This window comes from Lissotriton helveticus, chromosome 9 (genome assembly GCF_964261635.1).
Source record: "Lissotriton helveticus chromosome 9, aLisHel1.1, whole genome shotgun sequence".
In the NCBI taxonomy this organism is placed as follows: Eukaryota; Metazoa; Chordata; class Amphibia; order Caudata; family Salamandridae; genus Lissotriton; species Lissotriton helveticus.
The window spans coordinates 65,497,162-65,510,373 of record NC_136070.1 but is presented as its reverse complement, the minus strand read 5'-3'; the positions used below and the strand labels follow the sequence as shown (position 1 = coordinate 65,510,373).

Below are 13,212 nucleotides of genomic sequence, written 5' to 3'. Positions count from 1 at the left end.
AAACACAAATAAACGAGAGTGGAGAGCGGGTGGGGCACAGAAGCACAGAGGAACGAGCAACTTGAGGGTGGCTCAGAAGCACGAAGAAAAACAAGAGCAACCTGGGGGCACAAAAGCACACAGGTGAAAGAGGGCAACATGAGCAGAGGTGGCAGACAGAAGCATAAGGGTGACAGAAAGCGACGCGGGGCACACATGCTCTCACACGAGAGAAGGTAAAAGGAGTGTGATGGGGGGACAGAAGCACACAGTTGAGAGAGTAACAAGGAGCATAAGGGGGGTGGCAGAGAAGCACATGCGGGAGACAGCGGGAAAACATATCCATTCTCATGGAGTACCTAAATGAAAAGAAAACAGAAGCAGTGGAAGGACACACGTACTTGGGCAATGCTCCAGGGGAGGGACAAACACAAGAGGAAGTAAAGCCCACAGAGGAGACGCAAGCAAATAAGAGTGCCAATACAAAAAAAACAATGGTAATTGATGGCCGGGCTCCAAGCCCACTGTATGCTAACAACATGTGTTGGCACAAACAACATATGTGCTGTTTTAGGCGAGAATTAAAAAGGACTTGATTTCAGATTATTAAGAACATAAACAGAAGAAAAAAAATGAGCACAAGGACTATGTTAGTTTTGTACTTGTATAAGCAGTATTTTCCAAAAACAATTCCCCTGTAAGGTCACACAGCATTTTGCAATTTCTGTTACTACCAAGTTCCCACAGAATATGAGCTGCTCCTCTATTGCTCTCAAATTATACTTTGCTTTTTTTTTACCTAGTTTACAAGATTAGTTGTAAAATTAAATCAAACAAGTTCATAGGTGTACATTTTTTTTAATGTCAAATGTACTTATTGTATCATCAACAGTACACAATCAGGGATGTATTTTCATGAAATCACAGCAAACCAAACCCTCAAATTCTTTGAAAAAGAGGAATGGTACATTTTCGGAATTTGTTGATCAAAAACCCAACAAGCCTTACCAGAAATTTAATTTCGGAAAGGTGTTTAACGAAAAACAGCAAAGCCTACTGGAAAGGGGTAGCGAAAATCCTCAAAGCTAAAATATTGTTTTTGCTTTTTGTTTTTTTGCAACAAAAAAAACAGCCACTATAGTGGCTTAAAAAAGCACACTGGTTCAAACAAGTTAACTATTTCAACAAAGGTGACTTGAACAAAAACCTTGAGAGGGTACACTATACTCATGTGTTGGAACCATGGAGTTTGCTGGATTTTTAGACAACAAATTTCATGGTTTCTAAACGGACCAGCATCATCATTGTTGGAAAACTCCCAAACAGAATGGCTTATATGATCACAGACAATCAGATCTTGTGCTGACAGAGGATGGGGTCTGCCTCAAATACCAACATTCTGTTTTGTGGGGGCTATACCTGCAGTGTGAAAAAGCATCTCACTCCAGCACATAAAGGAGCTTTTGAAACAAGCGTGTTCTCACCCAGGCTCTACAAGTTTTAATACTTATTTTGGTAGAGTTCTAAGCCATGGATTTGTTTATCATGTTCTTAATTTCTTTTCTGGGGAGGAGTTCTCAGAGTCCGAGTCTTCCAGCTCGTCTCTGTGCCTTTTCAGTGCTCCACGTGGTTGGGGATGCTCGCTGTCAACCGGGTGCAAAGGTGTGCTTTCTTCTCTAGTGCTGACATTAGTTGTGCTCAAGTCCAATTCAAGCACACAGCAGTCTCTGTGCAAGGGGTTACAGGCCGCCTCACCCATGCTGCTACAGTCTTTATTTGAATGTACTTGAGTGCTGGTGACCTCTACGCCTGGTTCACTACTGCTCTGTCCATTGCTGTTGTGAAAAAGAGAGTGTGGGTGTTGTCCATTGTTGTGCTTTACACAGGGAATCCCAAGAGCTATACCTTCGGGGGCATAAGTCTGCATTTTGGGGCAACTTGTAGATTCATGGCTGACTGTGCTGGGTAAGGAGTCCTTTGGAATTACAGATGAGAGCTGGTTTGTAGACTGTTGGCAATTTTGGTGGCTCCTCTGATCGGAGAGTCCTGTCGTCAGACTGCACAGCTCCCCTGGGCAGCCATTTAACTCCTTACCAATGGATGTTCCATTGAGCATTTTCGCCTCTTGATTTTGCTCAAATGTACTAGAGCTGGTGTCTTGAGAAGAGCTTTCTTCAGTCTCTAGCCACTGCTTCCTCTCCGTCTCTTTGCACAGATTGGATGCATTACTGGAGCCGCATCTAGTCACAGATTCCTTGCGTCGACTGTCAGGATGAATGTCTTTGGTATTCTGGTGGCTTGCCGAACTCAAAGGATGTCCTTCCCTTACTGAAGGTGCTATTCCATTTTTCCCACTAGTTCCTGGTTTTCCTTCCTCATCATCTCGAGTTCCACCTGAAGTCTCACCACCTTTACTCGCTGAGTAGGTGATGCAGGAATACTGAAGCCACTTGTAGGCTTTGTAGATCTTTCTTTCTACAGATTCCATGTCTGCACGAGGGGCAGATTTTGCTCTGACAACCTCTACCTCGGTGGTGGTCCTTTCTGGTGAAGATATTGGAGAAGAAGACAGATCATCCACTTTGATCTGTGGATAGTCACATGTATCTTCACCGATGTAAGCAATTGCATTTCCAGCATTGGCTTTTACTTTCTCCTCCTTCTGAGGTTTTTGGCGACGTCGCATTGCATTGCGTTGCCGCATCTTAGTTCGCCGTGTATTGAGGTCTTCTTCATCCTCACTAGTAGTGCTAGAGCTGCTGCTACTGCTAGAACTGCTGCTGCTGCTACTACTACTAGAGCTACTCGACCTAGTATCCTCAGGGCTTGGTGACCGGGGTCGTGGGAAGAGGTCAGCTTCCATCTCAGTTTCACACGCTTCATCATAGGAATCACTCTCGTTGGTGCGGGTTTCAAGGCACTTATCTTTATTCCGTCTAAAATTGGCCAACCTCTGCTGTCGCAAAGTTAATTCTTTATTCGCGGCTGCTAAGTCTCTTGATAATTGAGACCCCAAATTCAAGCCAGTTTCATCAATTTCTTCAGCCGCTGGTACTGGGGAGTGGGGCAATGAGGCAGAGGACTCTGAATCGCTGTAGCCGGAGCGCTCGCTGACACCAGTGTGAAGCTGTAGGAAGGTGCTATCACTGTCCGAGTCAGAGCTCCAGCCCTCAATCTCACGGCGCACTAGCGAGTCAAAGAAGGCCATCATGCGGGGATCTTCCTGGATCGACTCATTTGCATAGTCATGAGACAAACCACGCCCACTGTTAAGAACTAGGCCAATGTACTCTTCATGTGTATATAGGCTACGAGAATCGTCTTCACGCCTCCCCTCGAGGTCTCCAGTGCAGTCGGGCTGCTTATAAGGGCTCCATATCTACAATAAAACAGATAAGAAAATTATGAAGGCATTTAATAACGCTGATGGATATTAAGGGAAAAATGTTTATGCAGAATATATCTATTTTAACATTGCACGGATGCACTCCATGCAATAAGACACAATGGATTGTTAATGGTTCTACTACCTGGATTGGCAACACCTTAACACAACATACAGCATATGTTGTGTACAGGTAGTCTCAAACACCTCCATATGATGTTTGTTGCTCTCCTAGGACACTTAGTTGGAAGTGTCGACAATCTTTCAGTGGTATTGCCTATTGCTGTACTAATACTTGGGACATCTACGTATTTTGCCTTCATGTTTACTTACTTAATGCAACGCTATTTCCTACAGAAATTTCTTCATTACATCTCCATTTTGTTTGTATGTCTACATCTATTCAACCCTTTACATGTGCTTATGCAATTCCACTGCACACTAGTGTGTGGTACTCTTTGCCCAGCGCCGTTATTTACCGGTGTAACTGGCCTTGCAGCTAACCCTCAACATCTGATACCCCAGATTCTCATACTTCCCCACCTCAAAATCCCAATTCCTTCTTTTGTCACCCTCTGAACTCTAGGCAAAGCACCCTCTCTCAACTCATCTCTCTATGACTAAAAGTCCCTTGACTCTTCAATCTGAGATATCCCACATTAACTCCCACCATCTCTTTCTGCTGTGGGAACGCCGCTTTGTCTGCATCGTGCAACACCGAACACTTTGCCGCTCATCTTCCCGCCTCCATTTTACTGCGGTTCCTGAAACTTTGTTTGGTTCATACAATACAAGCATGTCTGAAGCTTTACACACCAAGTTTGCTAACTTTTCCAACAGAACTCACAACAGCCGAAAAGACTAAGACAGGTGTGGGGTTGAGGCGTTAAGAGGCAATAATAAGTTTAATGCAACCACTCCCACCAATGATCTTGGAGCTTCTCCCTCTTCATTTGAATATCACTCCATTACACCCACCACTCCGTTTAAAGCTCACACTGCAGCCATCTATCGCCCAAACAGTTACTGGATTGGTCTGTTAGAACCTTGATTGGCTATTACAGCCACTTTCTCACAATACTCCTCTAAATTTCCGGGTGTTTGTAGACTCCACCTTGATAATTACTTAAACGTAAACTTTTTTCCCCTCAATTCCTCATACCACGCACCACAATAAGACACCCATTTTCTCTCCAAACAAATTCATGGAAACCGCTCGAGATCTCATTTCCAAATCTCTCTCACTGACTCCTCATCCACTATTACTGCATCTCCCTCAGATCCCAAATTTTCACAGATTTCATTCACCTCACCTCACCACCCCTTCCCCTTCCCCTTCTGCATATATACACCTTAAACGCAGAGGGAAACATCTGCCTAGGAGCCTGCCCTCATGCCTTTATCAATTAGTCCTAGGCTAGATCCTCTGTGTCCTTTAATCAGTTTAATGACACACTGAGATGGGCCTTTGTTACAAATTATCCCGTACATAGGTTCACTCCAACTACTCCTTCCACCCAACCCCGGATCTCTTACAGCATTCAGGCTCTGAAATGTAAAGTGCAAGTTCTTCTATGGAAAGAGAAAATCAAAACCTCGAAGTCCATCAAATAGACCTAAGTCAGTTTACAACTGGATTAAAAATTGTTGAATCCAACTGTTATACTGACCTCATCACCTCTCTGCAGTCTCAACCTAACACTTGCACATGCAATGGTCTTCTTTCTCCTCCTCAACTTTCAATCGCTCAGTCCTACCTTATTGCTTATGAATTTTCTTTCAAAATTACTAAAACTAAAAGTACCTTGAACTTACTGTTTTTGATACCAAATAGCCCTTCCTATTACCCACTTTGACCCCCCTCAAACACAGTTAAATTAGACCCTGTGACACCAACATTATCCAGCTGAGCTAATTCATGCACTCAAACAGCTAACCCCATCTGTGAACCATCTGAAAATACCTTCAGCAGGCCACTCCAATCCCTCTAACTACGTTTCTCAAAAGAAACAACCCTTTTAATTTGGCTTCTGTGGTCAAGACCAGTCGATGCGGAAAGGTACCCTCAACACCGTGAAATCTCGAGAACGAGGTCAGGACTCTTGAAGCCAAGAGAATTCTGAACGACCTTCTTTGGCATTGAGGGTGCGTTAAAGCGTGAGTGGTCTCGTCAAGATGGTCGACATGGACTGTCAAGGGTTCTTCGTTGGAGGTTCATCGACAAAAGACATGGTGCTCAGCTGAAAGCGGAGACTCATCATGGAGGCGAGGCTCTTTTTGAGGTCGATACCAAGGGAGAAGATCCTCGGAATGTGGAGGACTTTGTTCTTTAGAAGCCAATGATGTTACGACCCAGTTGGGTTTGAAGTTGGAAACCTGAGGTGTGGGGTCCTAGTACTGGGTTTGGATTTTGTCAAGGGACCTGGAGATCTGTGGTCTCTAGGTTCTGAGATTTCAGGGGATGTGGATAGTGGGGTCTGCTCCAACTGGCAACAGGGTATGCACTGAAACATAATGTACGCACAGCCTGAAAAGGAGAACATAGGAACATCCTCAATAAGAGTGAAAATACCCAGAGAAGGAAAAACTCAAGGGTCCTGCTGTTGTAGAAGAAAGGAGTGTAAAGAACTGAACACTAGTAACCATAAAAAGGACTTGTGATTGTTGTAGGAGGCATGATAGCAGCTACACATGCTACCATGTTGGTTTATTTCAAATGGAGTGTCAGTGCTGTGTGAGCTACCTAACTGCTCAGTGAACAGCCCAACAGAGGAAGGCTATGGCTCTTGGAATGGAGGCTAAGCCTCTCACGTAGTGGCAAAACATGGGCTTACCTCCCAGTAAGACCTCACCAGGTAAACAGGATACCCTGCTGAGGAGAAAGATCATTTGAAGGAGCTTACATAACATAGAAGGGAGTCAAAACATCTGTCCCAATCCTGTCCAGAGAATGCATATTCGCCTGGGAGACAGGAAGCATGGGGTGTCACCTTTCTCAAATCAACTTAAGTTCCCTGAACTACCACACGGAAACCATAACTAGTCTGAATGCTTGGGGGAAACTGAACAAGCTCCAGCACAGGAGGTTTTACGCTGAGCCTTCTCATCAACACACTGGACAATAGCCATCTCTAGGCCCTGTTATTAAACTAGCTGAGCCTATTTCTCTTTGAGAGATAAGAATTTGCCACCCCAAGGCTACCCAACAGTGACCATTAGGAGCGGCTGACAACGAGTCTGCTAGCAAGGATAAACTATATGAATCTGTAGGGAGTTCCATGGTGGAAGAACCCAGAGATCTGTCCAGAAAGAGAACTCTCAGAACAATTAGTCCAGGGAAGCCCAGCAGAAGGAACCAAAATAGGAGAGAAAAAAAACACACAGGGAAATAGTCGGGCCACCTCATGTGGTTCCCGCAACTTTTCAGGGACAGAAGCGAGCTCACTTCACAACCACACCTCACTTCACATGAAACCTTCAGGTGTCCAGAAGCAAGAGGAATCCTGTTTGGCCTTGGCAACAAGACTGCAAACGAGGGAGGCAGTGGGAAGGTGACCTTGAAATACAGGTCAAAAGACTCAAAGCAGAGGTGTTTGTTGCCGCCTGACCTTGTCTTCTGCTACAGGAGTAGCACATTCGGCTTTCTGTCACCCTTGTGGAACTTTGAGGAGAGTCTAACCCCGTGGCCGCAGAGGAGGTGAGAGGCGCGGCGCACGGGACTGCGAGGACCAGCATTCCTGCTAACGCCAACAGCTGGTTCCTCTTCCCGGCCGAGCCGCGCCCCCTCCCAGTACCACGCCTCCTTCACAAACTTAAGCAGGCCTAATAACGCGCATCGCGGGACGCGCGCGGGGCGAAGCCCGGGCAAAGGGCGGGCCCTCTAAGGCTCTCATAGGCCAGATAAGGCTGGGCTGGGCCTACTCTCTTCAATTCATTGTTTGTATACTGGATTATTATTCATTTATTTCCTCTTTTTTAAGTCTTGTTCACACATCTCCCTGTTATGCCTTCCCCGGCCCTGGAGGGCACCTCTATGAAGTTGGGGGGAGTCAAAAACGGGACTCTAGATAATTATTTTTCCCGGGCTGTGGGAGATGGGGAAAAGGAAAGCTCTTTGGCCGAGCGCAGGGCGGAGCGTAGACGCTCTATCGAAAACTTGAAAAATAGGCCCCTTGTAGGTAACTCTACTTCACTTAGTGAGGAGCCATTATCGCAGGACGGCGTCCCTCTTCTGCTAAGGGATTGTACCAATAATCCTATTGAACCAACCTCTAACGTTACGCCCCCCATTAGCCCAAGCTGTGTGACTGTTGATTTAATCACCCAGCCCCCCCCCCGCCACTAAAACTAGGAAAGCCAAACCAAAGCCAACCCTTGTGCAAAGGGTACATGGCCCCCCGCCTAATAAACGCAGGAGGAAGTCGAGGGGAGGCCTGGGAAAAACTAAAATCCCCCACTCTGATTTTGGGAGAACCTCAAAACATCCCCCAATCGCGGAGAGGATACTGGAAGATGGACATACAATACCTCCCGAAAAGGCTATTATTACTACCGATTTGGCCGATGCCACGGCATATAATGTTCCCAATGTTCCACTTTCTGTTGTCCCGCTAGGAAATTTGGAATTTTTGTTCAGGTCACTGTTATTGCCGATTAGTGAGAGCATCAAAAAGGTTGAGATTAGACTCACTATCCTGGAGGCTACATTAAGAAGTATGAAATCTTCGGTTAGCCCCCAGGGTAGAACTTCCGAGACTAATCCCCCTCCTACTGTTCCTCCCAATTTCCTTAACACCACAGTTAGTTTGGCACCTCCCCTGGCGACCGTTGTTGCCCCTCCTCCACAACCCCTTATGGCTAACCTAGCTCCAGTTCACCAACGAAAACCCATTATTCCATCTACACCTGTAGGCCTTGCTCCCCCTATGCCAATCTCTGTCAGTACTGCTCTCTCACCCCCAGTGAAGCCTGTTCTTAGACAGCGTAGACCCGATCTCCCCCCAGAGGCAAATGACCTTATGGTAATTATGGCCGGTGTTCCTCCACTTGAAGTGGGCGAAGGTGAGAACGTTTGCTCACTGAAAAGCAAGGTTATAAAGTGGTTGAACTGGAACAGACCCCTTCCGCCCACCTTAACAACGAAATTATCATGGTGAGAAGGGTACCCTGGGTGGGTAAAACAAACAAATCTATAACAGGGGACTGTATTTTGGTCAGTTTTCGAGACCCCAGGACTGTTATCCATATATGTCATGGGAAGAATAGATCTCCCGAATCCACAATCCAGACTCTACAAGTGTCGTCTTTCTTCCCTCCTACCACTATGTATCACGATCAAGCCCATGATAACTGGACGAGGGGTAGACACCATGATTTTAAAGTTCGACCAGTTTTCCATCGTCCGGTGACACCCTTCCATGACCTCAACCGATTTAGCTGTCTGAACGGACTTGAGGGGGTTGATTGACTGCCCCCTGCCCATGATCATACTCTACCTGTTCTTGCCCTCATTCTTTTACTAAGATCTGCGGATTCGACGGGGATAATGGGGAATCCCGGGCCCATTTTGCTCACTCACCTTATGGAGACTCTCTTAATTCATTTATGTTAAGTTTGGACCTTATGATACACCCCCCGGCTCCAGACGCTGATGGCAAACCTGTTCCTACCTTTGTAGGATTGAACTCGGCCTCTGTTATTGACCATATATTGGTCTCTAAGCATCTTGTTTCTTTTTGTACGGTCCCCATTGTTGTTGACCTTGGAAGTAGCGACCACAATGCCATCACCATGTCTATTTCCGCCTGGGGGTTACCAGCAAACAGCCACCGTCTGATAATTGAAGACGTTACCCCCTGCAGACAGAATGGTTTCCGTATAAAGTGGTGCTTAGACAATTCCGAGAAACTACAGGTGGAAATTATTGAAGCAGGGTTTGCCGCAATTTATAAATGTCTAGATCCAGAGGTCCCTAGTGAGTGTATTATAGCTTATTTTGGGGAGCTTGGTATTGTTATAAAAGATTGTCTTACTATCACCAAAGCCGGAATCAAGAAGGAAAATGTGGGGTGGTTCGATAGTATGTGTACCAAATCCCTGCGGGAACTTAAGCTAGCTTTAGCTGTACACCCCAGAGATAGGGAGGTTATTAAATCCCTCAGACTCACCTATAAAAAGAACCTGACACGGAGGAAACAAGAGTTAAGGGAACAAGCATGGGCTGCCCTCAACCAAGCCTCAGCACTGCGCGACAGTAGGCTATTTTGGTTAACGGTTAATAGTCCCTTCCTCGCAAAAGAAGTTCTCCCAATCATGTCAGCCCAGGTGAGTGAGGCAAACTGGGTTGCTCACTTTACCGGGATTTTTAATCCGCCTAGGATGGACAGTGTTAGTCTTCCTACCCTGTTGCCCAGAACGAAGTTGCCCTTGGACATCTCACTTCCTGAGGTTGTCACGGCTATTAGCCAAAGTAAAGGGGGAAAGGCCCCAGGACCCGACGGGGTCCCGGTTGACCTATACAAATCCAACCAGACACTCTGGAGTCCACTTTTAACCCAGGTGTTTAATGTCTCTGTCCTAGAGAGTACCCCACCTACTTGGAGTGAATCTATAATTTTACCAATCTACAAGAAGGGAGATGGAGGAGAGGCTAAGAACTACCGCCCTATCTCCCTTCTTGATTCCTCTCTTAAGATCATGAGTAGGGTTCTCTTGGTGCGGCTGGAGGAATGGGCAGAGGAAAACAAAATTTTGGCAGAATCCCAATATGGATTTCGCAAAGGATTAGGGACAATAGAGCAATGCATTAATCTTGACCTCCTTATTACAAAGTATACTAAAGCGAAACAGGGATCCTTATTTCTCTGTTTCGCTGATCTTTCGAGCACCTTTGACTTAGTGGACCATAATTTATTATGGTCCACTCTCTTAGGTATGGGCGCCCCTCCAGCAATAATACATTTCCTGGCTAGACTTTATAGTAAATTATCAGCTCAGATCCGCTTTGGTCAGGCTGGGGAATGTACAGAGAAAATTGAGGTTAAGTCTGGTATTAGACAAGGTTGTGTGTTGGCCCCCTTGCTCTTTTCCCTTTTTATAAATTCTATAGAATCTGAATTGAAGAAGGTTGAGGCTGACTCCCCTCAGATTGGTGGCAAAGACGTGCCCGTCTTGCTTTATGCCGACGACACGGTATTACTCTCGCGCACCCCAAATGGGCTTCAAAAATTAATGAATTATTTTTATGATTTCATCAAGGTCAGAAAGCTGAAAGTTAATAATTTTAAAACCTATATCATGGCTTGTGGTAAACGTATGAATTTAATAAAGCAGTTTCATTTTAATAATCAAAAAATTGAGGTGGTGGATAGATTTTGCTACCTCGGAGTGACTTTGAATAATAAAGGGACCTGGACACAGGAGCTTTCTAATGTAAATGCTAGGATGGCTAAGAGCTCCACTGGAGTCTTTCGTTTTGTTTCCAAGCTCGGTAGCCGCCGCATACCGGACATGCTTAACATTTATAGGCATCGGTGTGTATCTATTGCCCTATATGGGTCTGGCTTATGGGGCTACAGCCCTCATAAGGAACTCCAAGTTACAGAGAACGGGTTCCTTAAAAGACTCCTTTGCCTGCCATCCTCGGCTTCCAATGAACTGTGTCATAGCGAGGCGAGCCTGTACTATTTAACCGACCTGTTGGAAATGAGACCCCTAATGGTTTGGAGGTCTATATGGGCTAAAGCAGAAACTGATTTTACTAGACAGATCATTTTAGATTGTCTTAAAATGAGCAAAGCCTACAAAATCCCCTGGTTAAGTTATGTTTCTTCCTCCTACAGCACTATCCTTAACCTCGACATTGTTAAAGATCCATACAGTGCTGTTACTGTCTCCAAAAAAGAACTTAAAAATATTTTTATTGGGACTAAATCCAGCTTATGTAAAGCAAAATGTGGCTCCATGTCAACCTTTGTATTTTATCATTCAAATTTGTTGGAGGACCAGGACATGCCTATGTATCTCAAGTTTATTACCAAGCAATCACATCTGTTTGTTCTTACGAGATTAAGACTTGGTATTGTTCATAACCTAGTGGCCTTCCCAGTGATGAAATTCCATAGCCAATCCCCTTGTCCCTGTGATGGCCAATCTAGGCAATGCACTCTGCACTTTATGCTTATCTGCCCTTTTTACTTACACCTCCGGCGCTATTATCTTAGACCTGTTTTTATAAAACACTCTGTGTACGCTACTCCCCAAGCCATGAAATTGTTATTTGCTCTTGACTCCGTTGATACTTGCTTTTTTACTGCTACTTTTTTACTCAAAGCTGTGTCGCATAGGAAAAGTCTGGTGTTTTAATATCATGTATTCTGTGTATCCCGCTTTTGTGATTGTTTTTAATAATCGAATAAAGCTTTGAAATTTGATTTGACTCAAAGCAGGAGAATGTGTTCAAGCCACAAAAGCCACAGCCTGGAAAGGGTCAGTAAGAATGTAGTGGAATATTTGTGGCTGTAGGCATAAGAGAGGGCACAAGACTACACAGGAGGAGGCCCTTTTCCTCATGAGAAAAAGCAGTGCAGGGATCACAATGCCCTGCTGTACACACCCGAGCACAGACTACAGCAGAAAACCACCTACCCCTAATTGTCCTACAGGCTCACCCTGAAACACCAAACTGCACCCTGATAAACTCAAAGGTACAACAACTATTCTAAATTGCAACAGCAAAACAACATTCAAAGTCAAAGGTAGTCTAACCAGAAACACTGCCTTACCATAAATCACAATATATAAAATAACTAAAACAGTTATTAATCCCTAATGTAAAGCTAAAGTGAGCAACACAATTGCATCTGAAGCCAGGACTAAAGTCTTGTATGTTCGTAAAGGTTCACAAACGTTAGTAAGAAGCAAAGAGCCCTTATGAATGAATAATGTTGCATGGGATTCACTGCATTCATATGTGTTGTTTTCTCTGTATTTTAGTACGTATGATAGTTGTGGACATATCCCTTTTATTCTGTTATTTAAGACCAGCCAAAGTTTTTTTTTTTTTTTAAGTCCGCAGCATGACGGTTCAGCAGGCAAACTTAAAGTAAAATCAAGACCACAGATTCTTACAACACAGACCCACCCAACCTATTACACATCCCACTAAATGCCACACCTCATCAAACTATGAAAACGTGTATTAACAAGATAGCTACAATACTCAACACTCCAAACATCAGACCTCATCACCATTAGATTTGCCCTTTCTTCATCACAAAAATAGAGTTTGTACCCAACACACTAGATGCCCCTATTCCCATGTATAACAGAATCCAGAATGTGGACTGTGCTAATAAGGTGGAGAACTTGAAGTCACCTTGTAAATACAGTACTTGTGTAGCTCAAGAATCACACCCGAAGGGATATCTTGGCGCTGGGGGGCGTTGGGAAGATTAAGCGAGCTATTGCCCAGAGTCGTATGGTGCTGGGCAGACCCCTGTCGCCGGAGTTGGGGTTTGAACCGTGATCCTCAGCGTCCAGTGTCAGTCGCCCAAGCCGCGGAGCCACACCTCTCCCTCTTTAAATCCTGCTGGCTCTTCCCCACAGGCAGGTAAGCAAAACTCACCTCCATACAGATCCTCACATGCTACGTCCCACCACCTTCATACAGGTCCTCGCATGCTACGTCCCACCACCTCCATACAGGTTCTCGCATGCTACGTCCCACCACCTCCATACAGGTCCTTGCATGGTTCGTCCCACCACCTCCATGCAGGTCCTTGCATGCTACACCACCCTCCTGTGTGACTTCGACCTACCTAGACAATGCAAGTTCTAAAAAAAACAAG

The 13,212-nt window shown here is 45.1% G+C and overlaps 1 protein-coding gene across 1 annotated transcript in view; it reads right to left on the bottom strand.

Moving 5' to 3' along the window:
• Window positions 1-821: 821 nt before the first annotated feature.
• DCAF5 (DDB1 and CUL4 associated factor 5) overlaps window positions 822-13,212 on the bottom strand; it is a 363,408-nt gene continuing 351,017 nt past the window's right edge. Inside the window, exon 9 of the mRNA XM_078659462.1 lies at window positions 822-3,358. Coding sequence (XP_078515588.1) covers window positions 1,523-3,358 — 1,836 coding nt within the window. The 3' untranslated portion in view covers window positions 822-1,522. The remainder of the gene's footprint in view (window positions 3,359-13,212) is intronic.